The sequence below is a fragment of the Pseudorasbora parva genome, chromosome 7 (genome assembly GCF_024679245.1).
Source record: "Pseudorasbora parva isolate DD20220531a chromosome 7, ASM2467924v1, whole genome shotgun sequence".
NCBI classification, from domain to species: domain Eukaryota; kingdom Metazoa; phylum Chordata; class Actinopteri; order Cypriniformes; family Gobionidae; genus Pseudorasbora; species Pseudorasbora parva.
Window position 1 is genome coordinate 38,012,834 of NC_090178.1, and position 27,888 is coordinate 38,040,721.

The 27,888-nt window shown below is 37.5% G+C and overlaps 2 protein-coding genes across 6 annotated transcripts in view; both read left to right on the forward strand.

Moving 5' to 3' along the window:
* taf2 (TAF2 RNA polymerase II, TATA box binding protein (TBP)-associated factor) overlaps positions 1–19,336 on the forward strand; it is a 74,700-nt gene extending 55,364 nt beyond the window's left edge. The window contains exons 22-26 of one of the 2 annotated variants that reach the window (XM_067449231.1): positions 1,947–2,056; positions 10,372–10,550; positions 17,022–17,180; positions 17,407–17,497; positions 18,169–19,336. In XM_067449231.1, coding sequence (XP_067305332.1) covers positions 1,947–2,056; positions 10,372–10,550; positions 17,022–17,180; positions 17,407–17,497; positions 18,169–18,440 — 811 coding nt within the window. In that variant the 3' untranslated portion in view covers positions 18,441–19,336. Of the gene's footprint in view, positions 1–1,946; positions 2,057–10,371; positions 10,581–17,021; positions 17,181–17,406; positions 17,498–18,168 lie in introns of both variants that reach the window. The other variant, XM_067449230.1, reaches the window with a different exon arrangement.
* Positions 19,337–20,962: 1,626 nt separating this feature from the next.
* enpp2 (ectonucleotide pyrophosphatase/phosphodiesterase 2) overlaps positions 20,963–27,888 on the forward strand; it is an 84,616-nt gene continuing 77,690 nt past the window's right edge. For all 4 annotated transcript variants that reach the window (XR_010906481.1, XM_067449234.1, XM_067449235.1 and 1 more), the window contains exons 1-2: positions 20,963–21,087; positions 21,544–21,628. Coding sequence is in view for 3 of the 4 variants with exons in the window: in XM_067449234.1 (XP_067305335.1) it covers positions 21,070–21,087; positions 21,544–21,628 (103 nt within the window). In the remaining variant the exon portion in view is untranslated. The remainder of the gene's footprint in view (positions 21,088–21,543; positions 21,629–27,888) is intronic.

The following is a 27,888-nucleotide window of genomic DNA, read 5'->3' on the forward strand; positions in this document are numbered from 1 at the left end:
CGGGAACTGGAAACGGCGACACACAATGAAAAGGTATACCTGAAGATATCAAGTTGGTTATGCGAGCTAGGCATTGTTCACACTGGAAAACACTGGTTAGTTAAAATTAAAACAAGATTACAAGAAATTAAAGGATCATAACAACCGGAGCGGTTCCGATTGGTGTACCACCTAGATGCGTTGTTGGGACACAGGCCGGCCTTTTCTGGTGCAGTGGTAAAGAAAGACTCGGCTACCCAATAAGCTTGAGAAAGTGCAGTTATTCGAGTGAAAGTGCACGTTAAAATATGCAAAGTGTAGTTTATGTTTTTAACAATCTAATAAATCACTAATGATGTATTATGTTTATGACAAAGCCATGTAAAAAGAAATGCTAAAAATGCAACTTTGTATTTTGTAATACTTTGTAATACAACTTTGGCTCTTCCTTCATTATATACAAATGTGTAATAATGTATTTGAAAATATTTCTATAATATAAATAGTCTACAATTCTATATCCGATACCTTGGTTTTGTTTGTTGTCACAAGGACACATGAGTGGCAATCATTTTAAAAGCACATCATATGCTGTCTCTGCCCAAATGGGGGGTGACTGTTAACAGAACAATAATGAAAAACCAAACCGTGATGCAGCTGTAAAATGTATAAAAATAAAGTGATTCACTTTAAACAATGTAAAAAAAAATACAGCATTATATTTTGTGTGTGTATACAGCATAGAAAATGTCAATTGCAGCCTTTAAAGGTTCTTTTTCCCATTTAAAAAAACAAACAAAAACCTTTTTTATCTCTATAACTTGTGTTACTACATTGTAGGCAAACACATGATTGGACCTGTACATGCGTCAAGACCCTCAGCTTCTACAGTGGATGACAGAGCTCCGTCAGGCTGGTTTAAAGTACTCGTAACCTATTCTTCTCTGAACTCGTCACCATTCATTCCGCAGAGGGACTTGACCTTGTCTGTACTGCAGTCATTTCATTTTAGCAATGCCCTCCATCTGCCCTTTAGTCTGCCAAGAGCATTCTCAAGCACCATCCTGGCTCTGCTTGTTTTCTGTTTTTACACAAGCTGTTGTTGGAGTGTCAGTCTTCCGTTGTCTGTAAAAAGTTTCATCAGCCAGCTCTTCAAAGGATAGGCTGCATCACCAAGGGCATAGTACCCCACATCATGTCCAAAAATGTTCTGCGTTACATCTGGTAGTAACAAACCCCTGTCCACTAGGTCCCACAAGCCTGACAAACGCAGCACTCTGGCATCATGCAGGCTCCCCGGTGCTCCAACAAAAACATTCCAAAAGAGACCCCTTGCATCCACAACAGCCTGCTGGATGATTGAATGCCAGCCCTTTCGGTTGAAGTACTCTGAGTGGTACTCCTGGTCCAAGAATGGGGATGTGTGACCCATCAGTTGCTTGTCTCTTTTCCGCCGTTTTGTTAATTACCTCTTTAGTAAACCAATACATAACCAACAAAAGCTGCTTGAAGTCACACGCAGTCTTACCTCACTGGGCTGATTTGCATAAACGTCATGGTACTTTAGACCGCAGTGGAAACGCAGACAGTAGCAGGTCTGGGGGGGAAAGTTCCTGGGAAAAAAGTTCCTGGTACAAAGGGCAAATATTTTATTAGGAACGTGTCGCTTGACCAATTTTGCAACACTAGTATTGGTCAGCGCAGGTAAAAGCATACAGCGAAAGGATCAACTCTGTGGTTTACCAACTCCCTTACCTTTTGGTTTAATTAATTTAGAAAGTTCAATACAAGTCATTTTATTGTTTCAAATGAATTTAGGAAATAAAAAAATCTTTAAAAGATCTTTAAAAAGGAACTGGGTAAGAAGCAAGGGATTGATTGAAACAGATATGACAATTTAAGTTAGGTATTCATTTTAATTGTCTATTAACTGCTGTGTATTTTGATTTTTTTTCTGCCATCTTTAGGCATGAGATTCTCAGCATGCTTGCCAAGAATCCACCTTTCACCAAAGCAGCTGATTCTTCATTGTGTAACGAAGCTTTAGTGGACCAGCTATGGAAGCTGATGAACTCAGGTAGAATACAAACATTGATTGTTTTGTCTCGTATGATTAATCATCTGGGACCAGTTGTTCAAATTGTTTAATCTGGATCAGAATTTTCTAGATTTGAAAATCTTCTGGTTTTTTTTTTTTTTTTATCCATCTTACATTTGTGCTAGTTTTTCAAAGCAAAATACAATTGAATCTCTGATCCAGATACACACTTTTTCAGATTACCAAATCTGAATTACCTGTGCTCCAAAGGGTTACATTTCAAAATGTAGGCTATTAGCTATGTAAAGAACAAACGTATAGAAGAGTCAATGCAGAGTCACTTTAAGTGTTTTATTTGAAGAGAAATAAAACAGCATAAACCTCCCCTTCCATTTTCAATTTCTTTTACACAACCAGAGCTCTATGGAGGCACTAAAGGTACATGGTAATGGGGAGAAATTATATATTTAAAAGGTGCCCTAGAATGAGTGGAGACAGTATGTTAAATTGTTATCTGATATCTACAAAGAGGGTATGTGGCTTATTTAAGGGAAAAAACATGTCGAGTGGTTATTTCAGTCAAAGTTGCTCTTCTATCAGCTTGAATCAGTCGGTCAATTCTCCTCTAACCTCTAGCATCAAAAAGGCATTTTTGCCCAGAGGACTGCCGCATACTGGATTTTTTCCCTTTTCACACCATTCTTTGTAAACCCTAGAAATATTTGTGTGAGAAATTCCCAGTAACTGAGCAGATTGTGAAATACTCAGACTGGCCCGTCTGGCACCAACAACCATGCCACGCTCAAAATTGCTTGATTATTGACAGTCTCTGCAGACACTTCAGTTATGCATTGGTCATGTCCAAGCGCAGGTCCACCATCTGATCTGGATATGGATTGGATACTAATCTGGTTTTACTGCAGTCAGATCCGGCTGACTGCAGTAAACCTCGGGATAAACGGAGAAAAAGAACGCCCAACCAACACCATTGTATGATGTTGGCTGGGTGCTTTCTTCCCCCAAAAACATGATACAACAGGTAGCAGCTGCTGGTTATAGGAGCAATCATGTAGTGATTATTTTCACCAGCAGATGGCACTGTGAGATATGTTGACTCTACTTGGTCACGTGTGCGCCGCTGAAGAACGTACTTCATGAAGAACATACCGTCGCCATTATTGTCAAATATCAAAAGAAACCTTATCGCTTTCAAGGTACTAACATACTATTTGTTTTTAATTTAAAGTAATATTGTTTGTATGTGCTTTATAACAGAGCCTCAAAAAGGTGCGAGATTGTTTTGTCCCCAAAAGATCTGCAGTCACAATGATTCCCACACATCTAAACTATAACTTCAACATAAAAAACATACTTTCTGCTTAAAATAAGTCTAAAATACAAAATAACAAACCAGTTAAGAATAGTAAGAATTATTTGCAAGCATTAACGTAACACAACTTTTGAAGTAAAAAGTCATTTTTATAGTATAACCTTAAATACAATTACAAAATGTAATTTTGTTGAATAGTTTTATTTATCATATTTGTTTTATTTTTGTAATGTGTTTTTATTCAGTCATGTTACAATATTGTTGTGAACTTATTTACAGTGGTTAGCTTACCATTAACTTATTTTTTTTAATTGTATTAATCCAGACCAAAAATCCTAATAATCAAACTAAATAATAATAATTATTAATGTTAATAATAGTATAGAGACTCCAAAACAAAGTTTTTTTATTGTCACAGTTTTTTAATTTAAATGCTGTAATTCCTCAAATAAAAGACTGTAGTCAATTAAACGCCGGGCTTTTGATAGTGGCCACGGGCATGGTCAGCACAAACAAATAAAGGCCGATCTCAAATTAAGGCTAGTGAAAATGTGTGGATAATCTCCTAAATGCCTTTCATTTAATGTCCATTCAAGCTCATCGTAATGTATGGTTGTGCTTTGACGGTGGATCGGCATCACAAAGGAGCGCAACCATCCTGATGCCACACGCCCCATTGTAAGTCTTGCGAGTGCGACACACACTAATCCTGTTCTTTTCTATATTTAACCTAAAAAAAATTTGCAGGGATTGCTCTGTAAATTAAATTGAAAATATAACTACTGCCATTTTAAATAGGCTACTGTAGTCTATGAGAGATGTGATGTCTGTGAAAATAGTGTCAGGCAGGCTACACAAAAATTGATCTTCACAATATTAGCCTCTTGACTTTTTTATTTGTCTTACTCTGCATTTAACTTAAAATATTTTATTTTGTACGAGATCACAGCATAGGCTACAAAATAACTATGTTGTTGAAGTATTTTAAAGTGGTCATATGAATTGCTACATGAACAACGTTTAAACAATAATTTTATACCTCCGTAACGGATTGAGAAGTGCGTGTGCAACCTATTGGAAGTGTGGATGAGTAATTAGTTGGGTCAGAAAAATAACGAAATTATAGTTTTTTAGTATACAAAAAAAAAAATGTTGAGACGTAGGCTTTTAAAATAAAAAGTGCTTTAACTAAATTATAGTTGTTGTTTTTTTAAAACAGCACTAGGTGACTTTTCAACCTTCATAATATATTTTCAAGACTCTTGTGATGATACATCGACTTACAATAGGTTGAATGACACGTCTGCCAAAGCTTGATGGGGTCTGTATCGTTTTTAATCGTACTTTTAAACTTCGGGTTTCGGGTAGTAACCCGAGAACAAAAATAACTACAAATTTCGACTGCTTTATGGCATATACGTCACTTCAACCGACACCCACAATTCCTTAAATTCGGACGTGCGAGCCCAACTTTGTTCGTCGGCTAATACAGTCATGTCCGAAGCAGCACAGACAAATAAGAAAGAAAAGGTTTTGTTGGAGAAAAAACAATATGAGGAAACGAAAAAGTGAGCAGATTAAAGACAGGACGAGGATCAGCATTGGACCAGCGTTTGCTCGTTGGCGTGAGCTGAAGGAGGCGTGCCCGACCGATGCTGTCCTGCTTGTAATGGTGATTACCTACCACTCAAACATTGAATTGAAGTATCATATAGATTCTGTAAAACGGTAACCAATAGACTACTATAATGACGCTGGCTTGTAAACATGAGCATCGTGATTATTTGGCGTTTGAAAAATAAAACCCATGAAATTATATTCATATGACATGCTGAAACATATGCCACTGACTGTACCTGGAATGAAGACATTTCACATGCGACGCCAAAAGAACACCTGCATGTGAACTCCTCCTGCAGTGTTCAGGTCAGGGTAACTGTTAGTGCTGCACCAACCCGCGGGGCCGCTTTTATGAAGTTATTTGGCCCGCCCCGCACCACTGTATATATTTTTACAACCCGCCCCGCACCCGCGACCTTTAAATAGACATACGGGGTCCGCGGGTTATGAGACGACCCGCGCATTACTAGTTCAGGGCTATCAGGGTTGTCATGTCAACAAAATCACGCGCGATGGCATCCCCTGTTGTAGGATGACAGAGCTTACAACAGTAGTTGAGGACATTGTTTTTTCCCAACTGTAGGGAGACACCGAGAGCAAAAGTTGCCAAGTGCTGCTTTAAGTGGAAAATAATATTTATGTAAAGAATTATATATATTTTTAAAAGTGCTTAAAAGTATACAACTCTTCTTAAGTGCAAGGAAACTTTTTCCATCGCATGCAACCTAGACTATATAGCAAGCACTGAGTCATTACTTGGGTTAGTAAAATAACAATGTAAAATTAGAATGTAGCTTTACAGATGCTAGAAAAGTGGCATTTAAATGAAAGATCAGTATCAAAGAGCACATCCAGGTTCCTCGCTGACGATGAGGGCTTGACAGAGCAGCCATTAAGTGTTAAAAAGTATTCTAGGTTAATGATTGTGGAGGTTTTTTTTTTTTTTTTTTTTTTTTTCAATAATAAAAAATAAATAATCTAAATAAGGTTGCAGGAAATTACAAGTCATCCAAAAACATTTTTTATCATCTATGCATTCCCTTAGTCTTGTGAATTGGTAAGTTTCATTAGGGCGTGGAGGAGTATAGCACAAAGTATAGTCAGCATAATAATGAAAACTAATGCCATGTATATAATATCTCCCAGTGGTAGCATGGGTGAAAAGCAACGGCCCTAGCACTGAGCTTTGTAGTATTCCATTCTGAATTTGTGATCGGTGTGACATCTCTTCATTAACTGGTACAAACTTATAACAGTCTAATAAGTATGATTTAAACCATGTCAATGCAATTCCACTAATGCCAAAATATTTTTTGATTTTATTCAAAAGAATGTTGTGATCGATAGTATTGAATCCAGCGCTAAGATCGAGTAACACTGTTGAGTGTAGAAAGATACAGCCACGATCAGATGATAAGAGTAAATCATTTATAACTCTCACGAGAGAGGTCTCAGTAGGATCTGTAGGATCAAGTGCGTCTTTTTAATATGTGGTTTAATAATAGCCAACGTGAAACTTTTTGGTACATATCCATGATATTAAGACGACGATCTATTACCTCTGGAAGAACCCCTTTTTTTATAGCCAAGTATAGGGTTAATCACACATTGTTGATTTCGATTATTTAACCAATTCTTCTCCTATAACAGTGAATGGTGTAATTGGTTTTCAGTGACACTACAGTACTCTGTCTGATGTGATACTGTACAGTCCCTGACAAAAGTCTTGTCGCTTGTGTACAAATTGACCTAAAGTGCCGCTGAAATATATTTCTAATCAAGATTTTTTTTACAAGAAATGGCTCATTTTAATCCCACCAGCTTTTGTGATAATGTTTCAGTGAAAATCTAAACTTTCAAAAAGTATTCTAATATTCACAGCTTGGTAAAGCCTATTAAGTCAATTTTTGCAAAGACATAAGGGTTGTCACCTTGTCATATGAGCTTCACCTGTGACTAATAATGGATCAATTAGGTCTCAAGTGTGTATAAAAAGAACCCCAGTACACTAGACCTTCACATCAACTGCAACTAGACCTCTGCAAACATGCCTAAGATTCACCCTGAGACTAAAGTTTTGATTATCAAGAGGCTGAAGACCAGATCCACTGCTGATGTGGCAGACACCTTCAATGTGTCTCAGCGTCAAGTACAGGAGACGAGGAGACGTTTTTGACAAGCCCAGGTCAGGCAGACCCCGCAAGACAACTGCTCAAGAGGACCGTTTGTTGGCTCGAAAATCCAAGGCCAGCCCATTTTCCACTGCAGCAGAGCTCAATGAGACCTGGTCACCTGAAGTCCCTGTGTCAACCAGAACAGTTTGTCGGATTCTGTCTCGAAATGGCCTCCATGGTCGAATCAGTGCCCAGAAGCCAGCACTAAACAAAAGACAATTGAAAAACCGTGTGGCATTTGCCAAGGCCCACAGCCTGCTAAAAGGATGGACGCAGGAAAAGTGGCAGAAGGTGGATTTTTCAGATGAATCTTCTGTTGAATTACACCACAGTCGCCACAAATATTGCAGGAAACCTACTGGTGCCCTAATGGATCCGAGATTCACCCAGAAAACAGTGAAGTTTGGTGGCGGAAAAATCATGGTCTGGGGTTACATCCAGTATGGGGGTGTGCGAGAGATCTGCAGGGTGGAAGGCAACATCAATAGTCTAAAATACCAAGAAATCTTAGCTACCTCTTATTCCCAACCATAAAAGAGGCCAAATTCTGCAGCAGGACGGTGCTCCATCGCATACTTCCATCTCCACATCAAAGTTCCTCAAGGCGAAGAAGATCAAGATGCTCCAGGATTGGCCAGCCCAGTCACCAGACATGAACATCATTGAGCATATGTGGGGTAGGATGAAAGAGGACGCATGGAAGACGAAACCAAAGAATATTGATGAACTCTGGGAGGCATGCAAGACTGCTTTCTTAGCTATTCCTGATGACTTCATCAATAAATTGTATGAATCCTTGCCAAACCGCATGGATGCCGTCCTTCAAGCTCATGGAAGTCATACAAGATATTAAATTTGGATCTCACAGCACCACAACTTAATTTGCTGACATATTTTTGTATTTGCAGTAAATTTGTTCAATTTCTGTATAGGCGACAAAACTTTTGTCTTGCCAAAATTTGACCGTTCTGTCTTGATTAAATGATAAATATTTTTTCTGTGAAAATTATTTATTTCAGTGCATTAAACATCATTTGGGAGGGTTTTAGCTTTTCATATGAGCTATTTCTAACACCAATTAATTAATTAAAAGTCAGGTTAATATCAGGTATTTCTAGAAAATAGATAAGCGACAAGACTTTTGTCAGGGACTGTAGTAGATGGCTGTGTGGTTATAATTTTTTTCCCCCTAATATTATCAATCTTATAATTAAAGAAGTTCATAAAACCCATTAATACTGTTTACAAGTATCAGAATTTCAAGCTTTATTTTTGATTAATTTAGCCACTGTATCGAATAAATACCTAGGGTTGTGTTTTTCTTCTACGAGGGTCGAGAAATAAGCAGATCTAACAGTTTTTCCGGCCTTTCTGTATGCGACCATGCTCTCTTTCCACAAATTGCGAAAAACCTCCAGTTTTGTTTTCTTCCAGCTGCACTCCATTTTTTTCTGGTACAGAGTAGAACTAGACATTAGGCTACATATTAAACCTTTCATTACTGTAAAAAAAATTAATTTTGGCAGCATAAAATAATCACTATCAAACAAAAATATTTAAAGTTTTTATTATTTATTATTATTATTATTATTATTATTATTATTATTATTATTATTATTATTATTGTATTGCAAATTAAGTTTTTTGAAGGAAAGCAACACTTTTGTGAGAACAAACATTCAAATGCACACTGACTCTTCTGCCTGTTGTTCTTAACATAGCTAGCAGCCTACACTGTAAAATGCAACACCATTTGGTGTGCTAATTATCTGAAAAAGTGTGTATATGGATCAAGGTATCCAATCCTATTTTGTTTTGAAAAACTGGCACAAAGGTAAAATGGATTACCTGATCTTGGATAGCAAAGCATGGAATTTCCAAATCTAGATAATTCGGATCCAGATTAAACATTTTGAACTGCTGGATCCTGGTTTTAGTCCATCAATTTACCATTGTTGATTGGGCCTAAACTGTCTCCATGTTTCGAGACAGCATTTAGTGAATCACATCTGAGTTTTTACATGTATTCATCCTCAGAACATCTTTATGTACAGGTGATATTGGTGGTTTCTTCTTAAGAACTAATACAAGTCGGTTTTATACAACCATGTGTATCTTAAACCAAAGGCTCTTTAAGAGCTGCAGCTACAGTGAGCAGTTTCTTAGTTTGTTTTCTGACATGGAGGTCTTGTTCTGCTCTCATTATGTTAAAACATACTTCTGTTCATTCAGGGTTTGTAGCCACTCTTGGCAGTACAAGTGCTGAGCCATTGCCAGCTGTGATGAAAGTCAGTTCTCATAACTTTGTTTGAGTTTGTAGATGGTTATAGGACTTTAATATATTACCCCCATGATCTTCTTTCTCAGTTCATACCCTGTGGTTTCTCCAGTCATTTTTTGAAGCTGCAAAGTCTGTAATTTTGTTCAATACTGTTCCAAGACTGTTCCAAGAACAAGTATTTTCATATAAAATACATGGCTTCATCTTTTTTTTCTCTTTAACTTCAAAAACAGAAAAATTGTGCAAGAATAAAAAACATTAACTGCTGGTCTATAAATGGTCATCCTCTTTGTAGTCAGGCATTGCTGTTGCATACATTTCAGTGCATAAGTTCCTTTAGATCCAAGTGTAAAATCTGCATATCAGGATGAATCACCACAAATGTTTATCTCTTTAAATAGGTCTTCTCTAGAAGGGTGACTTGACACAGAGAGAGACTTCCTAAGATATGGGTCTTAACTGAATTTCCTCACACTTTGTCAATATGTAAATTTGTTATTCCATGGCATTGCTGAATTTGTGATTTTTGTTGACAGACATTCTAAGGTGTTGATTCATTTTTATATGACAGCAGTTTATGTAGTAGTTACAGGTTTGTTGATCACATTACAGTTCTATGCCATATTTTTTCTAAACATGGAAGCAAGATACTTAATAAATTAGACTTGATGTTTAATCAGGGGTGTGGAGAAGTAGATCTACACACGAGCATTTTAGGAACAAAACTTTTAAGATGTCACAATATAAATGCAAATATACATAATAAAATATAATATTCAGTGGTATTGATTCTGGACCACTGAAGTATTGAAAATGTAATGTACAAATCATGCTTGTATTGTTTTGACAAGTTTGAGTTCAAGTTTAGACTTAAGTTTGAATCAAAAGTCTCACAATCTTTGCTTACAACTCTGGTATGTTGAAAATTCCATGTCTTTGTGCGTCTCAGGTACCTGTCATGACTGGCGTTTGCGATGTGATGCCGTTAATCTGTACTACACTCTGTTTGGGCTGACCCGACCCTCCTGTCTGCCATTGCCAGAATTGGGTCTTGTGCTGAACCTGAAGGAGAAAAAAGCTGTTCTCAACCCCACCATCAAATCTGAGCAGGGCCCTGGTGGCTCAGAGGTGACCCCGAACATGACCTTCACCAGCACTGTAAACATCTCACTTAAATTCTTACATTTCTCTGTTAACAATTACATTTTCTTATGCTATCATTGGTGAACTTCATCACACCATGTCCACATCCACCCTCACAATGTGAGACACCGGTGTTTTGATACTCAATAAAAAAAAAAAAAAAATTAAAATGAACAAATCTAAACTCGTTCAGACACTTCATTAAAAAATAAACAATGCCAATGCATTTTTAATTGTTTAGACAGATATGTAGTGCAATTTGTCTTCATCCAAAGATGACAAATTGTTGTCTTCAGAACAAAGTCATATGGTCTGTCTTGAAAGGCAGTATTGGTCTCGCAGGTAGTGCTAGGCAGTATGACCAAAAATGTATATCACAATTTTTGTATTATTATTATATCGGTTTCACAGTATATGACGGTATTTTTCCCCCTATGCATGACCAGGTGTTAACCACATTTTCTACTGACTGAGAGATGAGATACTGCAGTAGATTGACTAGAATACACCAGTTTACTGTCATGAGTGAATATTGTAGAAAAATTCTACACTAGAGTTCATACCGACTTTGCAAACCCCCACAAAATGATGCTGTGGGGAAAGACCAATAAAACACAGACCTGCAACACAAATTACAAATGCATGAATATTAAAATATAAACACAGAGGGAAAAAATAGGATTGAGGGCACCTTAAGCATTTTAAAACTAACCATATATAAAAACAAACTCCCAAAACGAGGGATAAACACTGAAGATCATTTAAAAGGTCTCAGGATATATTCAATACATTTAAGAGCACTACAGTATCTAAAAAAAACAACACACGTCAGTTTAACACAGAAAGAATAAAGCAGTTACTTTTTTGCCCAATCTTCTTTGAATTGTCAATCTGTTTATTAACTTACAATGATGTCTTCCGTGTTGCAGAATAATCTATGGTGTCATCGATGAGATGTACAGTTTTATCAGTGTCCTTTGCATACATTTCATTTGAAGAAGACATGATGAAATGTGCGCATACATGCTGCTAGTTCATGTTTAGAGCATTAGAGTATATGGAATAGGTCCATAAAAAACTTGCACGCACTCACCATGTGGTGAGCATTGTTAGTTTATGATTTTATTCAATAAGGTTCAGGAGGAGCTCGTTCAGATAATTGACACAGGTGGAGAGCACTTAGATAATCAATGATAAGAGGTGTATATGCTGTATAGAGGCAATGCTTCAACGTCACTTTCCCACCAGAACACGGCCTTCGTGGCAGAAGAGCTGCTGCGTGACTGGATTTAATGGGGGAAAACATGAGTTGAGCAAATGATTATCAATTTAAACTAAAGTTTGGGTTCGTTATAGTGTTCCTTACAACTTACCAAAGATTCAGTGATCCATGGATAATGACATGCAGCCAGGAATCGTGTTTCCCAGACATTTTTGTAAGCCTGATATCGACATGATTATTTATAACTTATCAGTCATCACATTTTTCGACTGAATCCCGCATGTATGATGGGTCAGTGTATTGAAGCGTGTATGTGGAATGGAAAAACGAATGGTCACGAATGGAAACCATTGTCACGAATGGAAAAACAAAAGTTGTATTCAAATTCTGGATATATTATAGACCTATTAATAAAAAAATAAATACGAATTATATTGCCCAGACAGCGCGCAAAGAGTGCTCCCTTAATAATAACTAAAAGCTGTCACTCATTCAAAAAACGCAATCTCACAAAGTTCCCCAGTGAAGCTTGTATACAATGAATCTCTTATTTTCACCATGTCTGCACAGAGACGCGCTTGTTAACTAAACTCAGTGCCTGGAAAAACACTCGAGAGGTGAGTGGGTTCCGAGTTCAACACCTGTGATTGGCCAATTCCGTTGTAGAAATCTACAAACATGTCTGTGATTAGCTACATTACTCACCAAGGCGAAAACACGTTGGTAATGTTATCATTTGACGAGTGCAAACACAGATACACACTGGATCATTTGCAAGCTCCTTTTCTCTAATAATATGCTATTATTACAAATTCTTACGGAGCATTTACAGATCATAGATGAGCAGTTATGGGCAGCATTTTCCTCTTAAAGGTCCCGTTCTTCGTGTGTTTTCGAAGCTTTGATTATGTTTACAGTGTGCAATATAACATGAGTTCATGTTTCGCGTGTAAAAAAAACACAGTATTTTTCACACAATTTACTTATCTGTACACCGCTGTTTTCTCTGTCCAAAAAACTGCCTGATGATTTCCTTGTTCTATGAAGTCCCTCCTTCAGAAACACGTAACGAGTTCGGATTGGGCCAGCGCTTCCCGTGTTGTGATTGGACAGCAGCTTAGCGCACTTTGCCCGGAAAGGTCCCGCCTCTTACCATAACGGGGAGATGCAAGCGCTGAATGCGCGCTCTTCTCCACGTGGGAGAGCAACAAGACCATGCCCCCTATTTTGCGTGTACTTGTGGGTGGAGGGTTAGTCAACAAACGGTTTTAGTGACGTCATTCCTGAAGGAAGTGCAGGGGTGTAGTCCAAACCAGCCGTTTGCTGTAGGCTTTGAAAGGGAACTTCTGTTAAATAAAATATCTGGCTTGGCATTGAACTTTGAGCTTTATAATTTTACAGGTATTATTTATGCTCCAACAGCAACATTTCACACTAACTAAAGTTTGAAAGTTCGCGAAGAACAGAATCGCAAAGAACAGGACCTTTAAAGCTACTCTGTGTGATATTTTCCCCCATCTAGTGGTGAAAAGGTATATGACCATCCAGTGAATAATAGTTCCTGTTTCTCTCAATTCTGATTTCGTTTGAACTCCTACGGTGGCCGATTTAGTCCAAGATTAGTGACGAGAGAAGTGCCAATCATATGCATATTCCACATTTTATCATAAGTGTGGGGACATGCACTGGTCTCGGTCTTGACTCGGTCTCGGCCTGTCTTGGTCTCGGTCTTGACTCGGTCTCGGCCCTTCAAAGTCTTGGTTTTATAATGTTTCCTGGGGTTTACTTATATTGATAGTATGGTTTTTACATCAAAAAATTAGCCTAGAAATCTAGACGCACCCTAGCGGCAGCAAATCTAATCTGCCCGCGAGTGTCATCTAGCAACTCTCAATACCCTTCTGAGCTGTAAACGCCAAACTCTTGTCGGGCCAATCACATCGTGTATAGAGTCGGTGGGCGGGGCCATAATGACGACGTCAGAGTTGCGCTTGTGTGCTTCCAGTAAACGCAGAAACTGCCGAACGGCGGTCTTTCGAATCAGCTTTGACCGCGACTCTGGAAGACTTGGAGTTAAGCTTTTCTCTGAGAAAAGGACAAAGAACGGCACTGAAGTCATTCTTAAAAAGGGAAGATGTGTTCGGAGTTTTGCCGACCGGATACGGCGAATGTTTAATCTATCAACGAGCTCCGTTTCACCTTCGTTGCTCTGGTTGGTTGTAGCACTATCCTATCGCGTACAGAGCGAGTTTGACAGACAACCGTTTATCCCGCCCCTCGGATTGAGCCCTGTCAATGGTGAGTTTCCAGAACAAACATCTTGATGTGGGTCTGGCTTGTCAGGCTATCAAAAAATGTCATAATTTAGAAATAAAAGGCATTTTTTCTATACAGATATTAGCCCTCTGTTTAGAATGCTCTGTTTCAAGAGGCGTGTCTGCTGTGAGTCTTCAGTGAAAACACCAACTGTTGTGATTGGCTGACATCTTTGCATTTAAAATTAGATAACATGCGGATGGGGGCGTGGTTTAGTCAGGCACGAGCTGGAGCCCAATGAACACTGTTACTCACTGTTTGTGGTGGTACTGTTGAATTCGTATGGTAAAGCCTGTGCTGCCGACATCCACTGATAAACTAACTCGTTTCTCTACTAATTCTCTGGGCGGGCAAAGCAGAGGAAGGGGCGGTAACCTTTCCTGGTTATGACGTCATAACAGGAGAATTCAAGATCAGAGAAAGACAGCCTGAACTTGTTTTATACTGATCAAAATTTCTAGCGACTTGTGGACAACATTCAGGCTAGGGAAACTCATATTAATGTTGGAAAACCTTAAAACCTTCAAACCCTAAAAATGTCATGCCATGGAACCTTTAATTACCTTTAATGTAGTGTGTAACAGTTCTAAGTGAATGAAAACATCCTAAATCTGAAAGTGCAGCATATATAAAATAATTATCTCAATGTTAGAGTCTACTTTAAAGTCAAAAAACAAATATTTTTTCAAATGTGTCGAAAGCAGCTTTGTTGTAACGTCACGACGAAACATTAGCATATAACTTGTCCACCTATTGCGCTCACGCCGCGTAGAGACCAGGGAAACCTTGTACCCTGCAGTGGATACTGGATAGCATGATGTGAAGAAGACGCTGTGCTCTACGACGCTGTGTTTGTTTCATATTGTGATATTGTTTCTGGCTAACTGGTTCACTCATGTTTTTTAGTGTCTTACTTAAATACTTCTGCTAATCATCTGTGGGCCACTATTACCTAAAACTTTATCTGTTAATGCAGATTGTCTGTCATTCTTACTACTTTGAGTAAAGATAAAGGATGGAGCAAGATTTGTTTTGCAAACATTAATGTTTAGATCAACTGGGATAATGTATGCACTGTTATGCACAATTCCCACATGTGCAACGCAATATATTAGACACACACACACACACACACACACACACACATACACACACACACAGCTTTGTTGATGAAAGCACACTTGCTAATGCTGATGGTGGGAATTGCAGTTGTAACATCTCATAATGTACCTCAAATAGCATCGCTGAAAAACATCCTACTCAAGGTTTGGGAAGAAATAACTTGTTCTTCAGATGTTTCATCATCGATTTGGACTCGTGCTGGGATTGTAAAGAAAGTAATGATGATGTTGATTTTACATCAGTGTGATCTGTCGCTGAGGTTTAGCCTCTTGAACGGAGCTGGAGTTAAGTTATGGTAATGAGCGTTTGTTTCAGAAATACGCGCTGTAAGCAGTAGACCAATCACAACAGGCTGGGCCGTCTGACCAGTCAAAGCAGACTAGGCTCGCAGAAAGGAGGGATTTAGAGAGACTGATTCATCCATCGAGTTGTTTGAGAATCGTTGAACATTGTGATGATGTGAAATGTATATTATGAGAAAATCAAATTGTGTTTTGATCTTTGGTGCATGTAAACCTGTTGTGGGAAACCTCCAAAACAAAATTAGGAAACTTTAAAATGGCATAATAGGGACTCTTTAAAGGCAATATATACAATATATAACAACTTTTAATTGAAGTGAATGTCACATAAAACTATTAAATGCAAAAACTGATGGCTCGCAATCATATTGCAATGTTAAATGGCTGTAATTACTAATTTCATCTCCACAAATTGAGAAGTCAATTTACATCATTAGCTGTGATACAGTCCTTTATTCATAGTGCTTAAAGGGATAGTTCACTTTAAAATGAAAATTCTGGAAAATACTATGGAAGTCAATGGCTCCAGTTAACCGTTTGGTTACTGACATTCTTCAAAATATCTTCCCTTTTGTTCAGCTGAAGAAAGAAATTCATACAGGTTTGAAACAACTTGAGGGTGAGTAAAGGATGACATTATTTTCATTTTAAAGTGAACTATCCCTTTAATGATGCCATTTAAGCAAATATTTAAAATATACAATTGTTTCTACATTTCAATTTAATATTATACAGTATAAAAAAATATATTTTTTATTTTTAATGTTAGGTGCAATTAATTGTGATTAATTACAGAAAAATGTGATATTAGTTAGTTAATTTAATCAATTGACAGCACTAGTAAAAATGTGTGCACAACTGCATTGTATAAAGTGATTAATATAAATATTAAAATTAAAAATGTTAATAGACATTAATTAGTTGATCTTTAAATTTGTAAAATTTTGTATTTGGAATCATTTTAATTGGAATTTTGTACATTTGAATTCTAGACATTTATAAATATGGAATTTGTGTAATTATATTTTAGTTGTATGTGTTATATGTGTTAGATTTGTTTGTAGTAAAAAAAACTTTTTATTCTAAATATTTTAGAGGTAAAATAAAAAAAATAAATTCAGATTTTCAGATAAAGAACTGCAAATTTGATGTTTTAAAACCAAACCTTCAATCTGGCAATCCAGTTTGCCAGTTACTTCAGTTTCATAACCACTTTCCTTAGAAGGGGCTGTCTTTTAATTTTTTTTTTTTTTTTTGCAGATTATCTTTTTAAATGTTTTATTCTGTGACGGCAACAAGCTTCCATATTATGCTGCCTAAAGGTGGCTAATAAGAATATAACATATGCCATGGTTTGTTTATTTCTTAGTCTTGGGTAGTGTTAATGAAACCCAAACCAAAATGCTTGTTGCAGAATGTTAATACACTTAAAAACGCTGAAGTGCTGTCTGCTTATTAAACATAATATTCATACTCCCTATTAATCATTTTCAGCTGGAGGAGGAGCATGTTGTCATGGAGCCAGCATTAAGTGGTGTGGCCATGGCCCCACAGGGTTTAAAGAGGAGGGCAGAGACTCCATTAGGTTCATCGCCTGAACCTGGACAAGTTATGCAAGAGGAGCCCAGTGTTAAAGTATCTGTGAAGAGCAGAGTGAGTAATTAGCAATGAATATGCTTATGTTACAACATAGGAACAGTTACACCATAAAAAGAACCTCCTAAAAATTGGAATTGTGTATATGATGCCAAATGTTCTGAATATAACTGTTCACTCAGTCACTATAGTTTTAGGGTTACTCTTGAGCAAAAAAAAATGTTTGCATTGTAATGTTATGTACTGCAAAGTTTTTTTTAACTTCTTTCAATTTCCCACCTAGGAGGAGGAAGATATTGATATGGACACAGTTCATGACAGTCAGGCATTCATCTACCACCATCTGAACATGTTGGAGAGACCTTCAACTCCAGGCATGACAGAAATACACATAAAACACACAAGTCACATTTTTGGAAATATCCATTAAGTTGAATAAGTCTGGGCCCGTATTTATCAAGCATCTTAGAATTACTCACAAGAACACTGCTAAGAATTGACTTAAGAGTTAAAAAAAATCTTGGCTCAAAGCTGCGCTTAAAAGTTAGTTATCAAGCATCCCAATCATACTTTAAGTGAAGTGTAGGATTAAATCTTAAGTGTCAGTCTTAGAGTTGATTCATGACACTTTGCTGTGCTTCAAACATGACTTTGGATGATGTCATAGGCATGAACCAATCATTGAATAGATGTCCTTATTTAAGGATATTCTCAGATAAATTCACATTGAATGGTGAAATTCCTAAGATTCCTACATGCAACAAGGATATTCCTTTACCGATAGAACCTTTGCGGATAGATATTAGCCCCTTTCACACATATAGTATTTACTGGTAAATTACCTTTTAAAAATAATTTTTGAACAGGACCTTTTCAAAAATAACAGTTTACTTCTCTTCCCCCTCCCCCAACAGAGCTGTTTACAGTAAATATACCAGTTATGCATGTGTGAAAAGCACATTTATGCATCTACCAGAAAACTCAATCTGATAATTTAGTGGTCTTGATGTGTTTTGTTTCGTAACTTCTCCCACTTGTTTTATAGGGAAAGAACCATCTTCAGTAGAGCAAGCCATTCTGTCCATGCCAGGAACACCCATGCCCACACTGAGCAAAGAGAGCACGTCCTCCAAACATGGAGATCACCACCACCACCACCATCATCATCATGAGCACAAGAAGAAGAAGAAGAAGCACAAACACAAACATAAACACAAACACAAGCATGAGAGTAAGGACAAAGATAGAGATTCTCATGCTTTTAGTAACAGCCCTGCCAGTGGCCGCTCCATTCGTTCTCCATCTCTTTCTGACTGATAGTAATGTCAGGCCGCAATAGTTCTGACACATTAAATTACACCTTTTTTTTCTAAGCGTTTTTGATATTTTGGGTGATTTTGGTTTTACCCATTTTTCAGTGTTCTAAAGATTAGATTGTCATATTACCCTACATGGAATATGTCAAACACTGATTTAAATTCTTTCATTTAAATCAGTGATGACAGAATATTCATGCTGAGTTAACAGAGTCTCAATCAGCTCCCTAGTTCAGTTGTCAGGGCACTGATCAAGGAGTTATGTCCTGTACCATTGACTTATGTCCTGATCAGTGCCCTGACTAGTGAACTAGAGAGCTGATTGAGACGCAGGGTAATTCTTTAAATAATTTCTTATTTCTACTTGTTTGCTTGTATAATTTCCTATTACTACTTGTTTCCCATCTCTGTAGCAACCTAACATGCAGTACACGAGAAGGAAAAATTTGTTCTGCAGTACCATTTGACCACACATAAAGCTGACTGATTTATGGCCGTTTAACCGTACACGCACACGGATTTACAGACTCTTACCTCCCAGGACCCACTAGGGTTAAGTCCGGCCACTGTATCTGAAGATAAATGTCAACATTCTGAAAGTACTTTCATGAGGAAACATTTCACACTGTAGGCTCTATGGTTAAATTACTGTGAGCAATCTTTTAAATAGGAAACATATTCAAGTGTTAGTTGAATACAGTAAATGTTAGTACTTTTCACTGAACTTCACTGTTTCTTTGAAAGTATAATCATTTAAGCCATAAGTAATTTTTACCAGTTTTACATACCCCAGCCTGTTTTTATTTCACCATTGTAGGAATTTTATCAATCAGTACTGCAATTTTTATTTTATTTTTTGCAAGTACCATTGGTTGTTCTGTTTTTGTTTTTTATACTGTATAAATCTATAAAGAGATTTTGTTGAATAAGCTTTGTATCTGTGTGTTTTTGTTCCCCAACCTAAAAGTGTAATTGTCTTAATTTCTCATAACATTGAGGCTTGCACATGTATGCATATGGTGAGGAACATGTCCTAGTGAATGCTGTAAGCCTTTTTTCACAATGTGGCAAAACATGTACATCAGTATCCCAGATAATTATATGAAACACTTAAAGGGATAGTTCTCTTTGAAATTAAGTTTTGATATATTTTAGCTTACCTCATGGGCATCCGAGATGTAGGAGTATTTGTTTCCCCAGTAGTTCCAATTTTGATCATTTTAGGTCAAACCGTTCTTGTCTGTGCCTCACATAATGCAGGTCTATGGTCACCACCTCAAAGAGCATACACAGAGAAGTCCAAATTAAACAATCCCCCATCATAAGTACACACTGATGGCCTAAGACACGAAACGAGAGGTTTGTGTGAGAAAACGAACAGTATTTATATAGTTTTTACCTCTTGTACACCACTACGTCCGACTGATCCGAGGGTGCACGTGCTTGTTTCCTGTTGTGACATTCACGCGTTCTGACTTTAAGTCTGCGCAAGCGCGGATAAGCGCCGGAAGTGGATCTCTTGCGCATGTACATCTCTCATTGTTTACACAGAAATTTGGGAAGTGTTACCTTTCACTGTGAAGATCTAAACATATTTAGACATACAGGACATAGCCATGGAAGAAGATTTCGATATATTAACAGAACTGTTTTGTGTAAACAATGAGAGACGTACACGCGTGAGAGATCCACTTCCGGCGCTTTCCGCGCTTGCACAGACTAAAGCCAGAACGCGCGGATGTCACAACAGGAATCACGCATGCGCGCCCTCGGATCAGTCGGACGTAGTGGTGTACAAGAGGTAAAAACAATATAAATACTGTTCGTTTTGTCACATAAACCGCTCGTTTCGTGTCTTAGGCCATCAGTGTGTACTTACGATGGGGGATTGTTTAATTTAGACTTCTCTGTGTATGCTCTTTGAGGTGGTGACCATAGACCTGCATTATGTGAGGCACAGACAAGAATGGTTTGACCTAAAATGATCAAAATTGAAACTACTGGGGAAACAAATACTCCTATATCTCAGATGCCCATGAGGTACGCTAAAACGTATCAGAATTTAATTTCAAAGTGAACTATCCCTTTAAAAACTGAAATTCATGTTCTGATGATTTACTTTAATCGTTATGTGGGTTAGGTTAGGCTGCTTTTACTAGAACTCTTCTCTCTTTTTTTCCTCTTTTTTCTCTTTAAATGCAGTCTTTCCTTACCTAACTACAAAACAGTTTGTGCCCAATAAAACATTTTCGAGTACAAATTCAAACAGACAGTTTGAAAACTAATGTTAACGTGAATTGCATTTATTTATTTATTTATTTTCCATTTTCTGAGGTTCTCCGAGACCGCAAAAGAGAAGCATTTCCAATGGAGGACAGTTTGAAAGTTGTCATTTAGCCTTCTTTATAATTATTTGTTATTTAGTTAAATGTCTGATGTTTTAATGCTAAGCGTTTTGGGGGCTGGGGGACGCTGTCTCAGTCAGTGTAATTCATCACAGGTTTGCCAGATGTGACGTTAGTTCATGTTTCCTGGTGTGTATTGGTTGAGGGTAAAGTCAACATGTGAATCTTGCGGTGGTTTGAGTATTCACAGTGGAAGCAGAGTCAGGAATCAGGCACACACCAACCATGCTCCAACTGAAATGGGTTCGTTACGTTTTTGTGTTCTCTTTATAATGAATTATAAATTTAGCTGACTTTTCTATTACATTTTATAGATTTATTGAATAATATACCTTAACCCTAGGCATTATAACGCTGTTTTATTGTGCACATTGAACCTTATTTAGCAGTCGTTACATAAACTTTTAAAAGGTAGTTTTATTGGCAGCTGAAAATATATTTGACTCCTTGGATTTGCTTTTTTGGAAAGTTTTCATTTCTCTTGGTCGTAGACAAAGCAAAAAGTCTTAGGAAATGTTATTAGCCTACTTTGTCTACCGTCTTGTGTTAACAGAAGTGAGAAATTAAACTTCTCTTCTCGGTCGACTTAAATTGCCATTTTTGGCAACCTCTAAGTTACCTCAGTCATAGTTTGAATGAGTCTGCTTTATATGGCCATGTATTCCGTTATGTCTTCTCTCACGGTATGTCTGCACGCAGGTATTCTCCGTTATGTATCTTCTCTCGCGATGCACTGTGTGTGAGGCTTATGTGGTCAAGCGGTCCGACAAAGCAGGATCATCAGGTGAGTCTTTCTCTGGATGTAGGTTATACGTCTTCAGAATTTGCTTCATATACCGTACATTAGCTATAATATAGGTCCACAACAGACTCGGTGGCTTTGTGTCTCCAGTAAATATCATGGGTCCACATCGGTGGCTTTTGTGTCCCCAGTAGGCCTAAATATACACGATCTTAGGCTACTTAAAATGTTGAACAATATACATTTTAAAGCATATATTTGCTAAATAACAATTTGAACTCTAAGCATATTGTAGTTATGTGTTTGTTTGTTTGTTTTAAATAGATTTTAAAGTATTTTGAACCACCATGTCACATCACAATTTTTAATGTCCCCGTTCAAATTTAATGTGGTCAACCCTAGTCTCTGTGAAAATATGAAAAAAGGGTTAGTAGGAAAAAAAGATTAAAAAAATAAATATATTTGTTATTATTATTATTATTATTATTATTATTATTATTATTATTATTATTATTATTATTAAAACATCTTTATAACATCTATATTTGATAAACCTTTTATGTTAGCTTATTTTTTGCTCAGACAGTGGCTGATTTTAGGTCAGAATTTCCATTCTGTTAGTGGCCACCATATTACATCTGAAGACCTAACAGAGTTGATTATTATGTTGTTATTATTATGGTTATATAACATGTTTGGCAACAGTTCTTCTAACCCTAATTGATGGAGTGTGTATAGCTGTTTTCATTTCTTAATCAACCATTTAGGAATGACAATGTCAAGATAATCAGGCTCAAATTATAAAAGAATGGTTGGGAAGGAAGAAGAAAACTTTTCACACATGAATTGGCACCTCATTGAAAGTTTTTGGGATGTGCTGAAGTAGACCTTACAGACTGCTTAACTCTCTTATCTTGACCAAAATTTGATGTACCACTTAATGGAAATAACACAACAACATAAATTTCATTGAGATGCAGGGGTGTTTTTTCCATATCTAATATGGATGTGTATTATTAGATGGAGAAATGCATAGATGAAAGAAAAAAAAAAGAAAAGAAAAAAAACATTTAAAAAACGCTTCATTATTGAACAATGGCGTCAGTGTAATGTCCTAGACTATCGATGATATTGGAACATTTACGTCAGGCTTATTCAAATCTTGCCCTGGAGGGCCGCTGCAGATTTTTGCTCTAACCCTAATCAAGCACACCTGAACATTCTAATCAATAGCCACGTTTACATGCACACTTTTTTGTCATTCCGATTAAAATAATTCTGATTGAAAAATTTAGTGGACTGAACATGTGACGTTATCTAAACCGATCTGGGGTTTACATGTGCTGACTTTCAATCGCAATCATCACAGAGCAGTCTGCCGCATCAGAAATGTCGACTCTCAATAGCAACTCTCAATAGCCACCAGGACTGTATGGTTTTATAAAAGCTATTTACCTATTGTAAAGTGTAGCCTAATCATCTCAGAAAAAAAATAATTATTCTGTCAGGCGCAGTTGAAGTGAAAAGTGCCTTGGACAAACCCTGTCAAGATGAGAGAATGTGTCATTATGCCAGCATTATCTTCATAAATTCTAACTAAATAAAAAGTTAACCCCTCAGAAAAATTAACTTTCCTCTCAACATTATCCTGCGTGTGAGCACGGTGCGCAGTCAGTGGTGAATGCGCGCGCTGTGTATCACATCATATAAGGACACACACTGCAAAGTAATCGGGTGAGGTCGTTTACATGGTAACATTTTTCGTTTGATCGGTTCATGAAAAGATTTATCCCACCCCTCCCAAACTGATTAAAAATTTCATTCGGTTTGGGCATTTTTATTCCGATTGAGGTGTTTATATGGAGCATTTTCATTCGGATTGGACTTTAAAATGGATTAAAGTGCTCCATGTAAACACACCTATTGTGTTCAAGATCATTAGAAAATCATGGGTTAGTGTGTTTGATCCGTGCTGGAGCTAAAATCTGCAGTGCAATGGCCCTCTAGGGCAAGATTTGAATAACGCTGATTTACGGGATAGCTAAACATAAAGAAAAACTTAATAAGCACACTTTTAAATTGAGATTTAAAATATAATCAATAGTGATGATGTGTTTGTAATATTTTGTAGACTGAACTGTCATTGATTTTTTTCTTTCTTAGTTCGCCACCATTTGTAGTGCTAATATCTGGAAAATAATAAGATAATAAAATAAGCTAATTTTATATTTTATATATTTTTTTGATTATGACTTCCACATTTACTGTTCTTTTTTGTCACATGAAAAATGTATGTGTAATTTATGTGAACATCACTTTAAGTAATGTTATGACCTTAATTTAACAAGTATTATGTAAATTCCCGATAACCCATTGCAGTAGCCTTCAGGGTTGTCCTACAAATTGACATCTTGACTAAGCAGCTCTGTTGATTACATTTATAATTTAACAGTCTTACACAAACTGTAGAATGAATGACATGAAAAAGGTTAAGCAAAGAAGCCATCAGCTGCTTTTAGCCTACAGTGTAAACCCGAATAAATTGGCAAAACTCGAGATATTTAAGGCAATCAAGTTTAAGTAAGCAGAACTGTCAGGTTTTTATTTTGTACTGATACATTTTAATTGTTCTTAACTTGAAATGTTTGAGAACACTAATTCATACATTTAATTTAACATTTTCATGTAACCTCAATGTGAAAATTGTCGTTGGTATAGCACTTGCTGAACGAGTGCAGCAATATAAAGCATTTTACATAATCTCAAACCAAGCCACATGCACCACTTGTAACCATGATGGTACCTATCCAAAAATCTGCATTAACAGAAACTATTCTACATTAGCATAACAAAACATTAATCACTACTGAATCTTCCAATTAATATTATTATTGCACAAAAAAACATAATAAAACACTTAAAGGGTTAGTTCACCGAAAAATTAAAGGGGTCATGAATTGAGAAATCAATTTTCCCTTGAGCTTTTGATATATAAAATGTTTATTATTTAATTATAGATCCCATTAGCTGAAAGTCTATGCAATCAGCTAGTCTTCCTGGGGTCCATTCTAAAATGTTACATTACTACTACAACAACATTACAATCATCAATGTAGATATAATATACATAAATACACATTACACATGCATACACTTATACACGTACATACACTCATACATACATACATACATACATACATACATACATACATACATACATACATACATACATACATTAAATGCATAACTTTAATGGGAATATTTTTCCAGATGACACTAGCTCTATACAAGACAGTTTTCTTCATAAAATTAGTTTTTGGATAAGGCTTCATTATATGACCATTGTTTGCCTTTCTGGTGTTATGATTGTGCAAATTTAGAGTTATAAAGTATATAACTTTATAGTACAGAGTGTCCACCTTTTTCCGGGGGGCGCTACTGTAAAAAAGAACGTGGGTACAACTTCCGGTGAGAGAGGGGAAGTAGTATGCCAATGGTATTTTGTGTGCTAGTTAGTGACGAGGCTACGTTTTTATTTAATTATTCGGATCATTGTTTTAATATGTAAAGTCGCAAACCTTTAAGAGAGATGTCGTTGCGGGGCTCAGGGACAACATGTGCTGTTTGCGGGTGTACAAATAACCGGACTAAACTAATTCAGTGGCGTAAACGTGAGTGTTTTGAACATAACTAAGTCAGAGTGTTCCTGCCAACGATGGTACAGTTTCCATCGTCTCCCAATAGACGACGAACCAAAAAGAATATGGTTGAAGAACTTAAACTTAAAAAAAAACACCCAAACATCTGTTTGTGTGATCGTTTCACTTCGTTGACAAGAAGCCAACACAGGATAACCCGTACCCAACGCTTTTTCTGGGTTACGAGAAGCCACCGGAGAAGAGACGCCGACCCAGGGCTCGACATGCTAATTTTAATTTAATTAAATGTTCTGGATACCACTGCTAACTGAATGTGCAAGTAAAAAATGTTTTGATAATTACTGTCTTTGTGTATTTGTTTCTTCAGAATATCCGTGGACTAAAACTGATTGTATAGTGTAAACCAGGGCTATTCACATCTTAGGCTTTCATTGTGTTGTTGGCAAGTGTGGTGTGGCAAGCAGCGGGGCGAGGGACCGCGAGAGCGGGCCGGTGATTAATGTCAACGAGTGCCAGCTGCGTGGCACACCGGTCTCGTCTCGCTGCTTGCCACACCACAGCAAGGCTTCAAATTTTAAATTTGTACTTTTTTTTTTTACCAGATTGTGCCACAAGGGTTAAGTGAAAGTTCCTGTGAAGCAACATATGCAAAACATGAATGAATGACACACACTAAACATTTCAATTTAGTATTTATTAGTTAATTAATAATATCGCAATACAATAAACCAACACAGTGCACTTAATTGTCCTTACTTTACCGACCTTCCACAAAAGTGCTGCTGCATGACTACAAGAGCGTCCTGGCCCTGCAATACATGAACAACCCGCTGTCTGTAAGTTAACTTACTTCACCTGTCACCGATGCTAGCACCCAAGCCTTATGATGGGATACGTGAAGGCTCTCGCTCGGCTCAACGTCCGCTATTAGATAAACTAGGTTGTTTCCAACATCCTTAAATAACACCCGACCGACTTTATCACTATGCAAATACTGATACGCCTCTGAGCTTTTCAAATTGCTCATTGCCTTACCATCACAGGCTACTGAATCAAGAAAATAGCTAAAAATACCACCGTACGTGATACCACTTTTTTACGTCATCTTCCCAACCAACTACAGCGGAAGGTAAAGGTACTGTTGTTTCACCATTTTTAAGTTCGTTGAGGTTGTGTTCCCACATAGTTAGCACGTTTGGATAGCTTGAATGACTGTCAATTGTTAAATGTCAATGTCGTCCCGCTTGTTTATTTCGAACCGGAAGACGCGCCCACTTTTGACGCAAGTGTTCATGGGGCGTAGGAAACTTGTGGATAGAAGCAACAAAACAAACAAGGCCAACAACCTGCAAGAGCTGTAAGAATTCTCAGTTAATCGAGCACAGTACACAATTATAATTTTTTTTTTTTTTTTGGGGGGGGGGGGGGGGGGGGGAAGACAAACTCAATTTAATTGGATAGTTAAGTGCTAGTCTTTATTGGTTATGTGCAAGTGAAGAAGATGTGTCTCAAGATGTTTTTTAAAAAATGGCTTCAGACTCGGCAGCATGAATTGAGATCGGCAGGTCATTCCACCAGGTGGGAATGGTCCAGGAAAATGTCCGTGAAAGCGAATTCATGCCTCTTTGAGATGGAACCACGAGGCGCCTTTCACTCGCTGCTTCTGGAGGGTGTGAAAATATGAACAAGCGAGTCTGGGTATATTGGTGAAGAGCCAGTGGTTGCTTTGTAGGCAAGCACCAGTGCCTTGAATTTGATGTGAGCAGCCATTGGCAACCAGTGCAGTCTGATGAAGAGAAGCGTGACATGCGCTCTCTTTGGCTTGTTAAAGACCACTCTCGCCGCTGCATTCTTCAACTTCAACATGAAGTTTAAATGGTCATCAATCACAACTCCAAGGTTCCTGGCTGTCCTGGATGGAGTTATGGTTGATGAACCTAGCTGAATGGAGACATTTTGATGAAGTGCTGGGTTGGTTGAGACAACAAGTAATTCTGTCTTTGCAAGATTAAGTTGAAGGTGATGCTCCTTCATCCAGCCAAAAATGTCTGTCAGACAGACGAACACTGACTGAAGGATCATCTGGTTGAAATGAGAAGTAGCGTTGAGTGTCATCAGCATAGCAGTGATAGGAGAAGTCATGTTTCTGAATTACAGAGCCTAAAGATGACATGTAGATGGAGAAGAGAAGTGGTCCAAGCACTGAGCCCTGGGGAACCCCAGTAGCTAGATGATGTGACTTAGACACTTCACCTCTCCATGACGCCCTGTAGGACCTACCTGAGAGGTAAGACCTGAACCACTGGAGAGCAATTCCTGAGATACCCATCTTCTTAAGAGTTGACAGGAGGATCTGGTGGTTAACTGTGTCAAAAGCAGCAGACAAATCCAGCAGGATGAGCACTGAGGATTTGGAAGCTGCTTTTGCCAGTATCAGTGCCTCAGTTACAGAGAGCAAGGCTGTCTCAGTCGAGTGGCTGCTTTTGAAGCCGGATTGGTTGTTGTCCAGGAGGTTGTTTTGTTCAAGAAACATAGAGAGTTGATTGAACAAAACTCGCTCAAGTGTCTTTGCAATGAAAGGCAGCAGGGATAACGGTCTGTAGTTTTCTAAAAGTGCTGGATTCAGAGAGGGTTTCTTAAAGG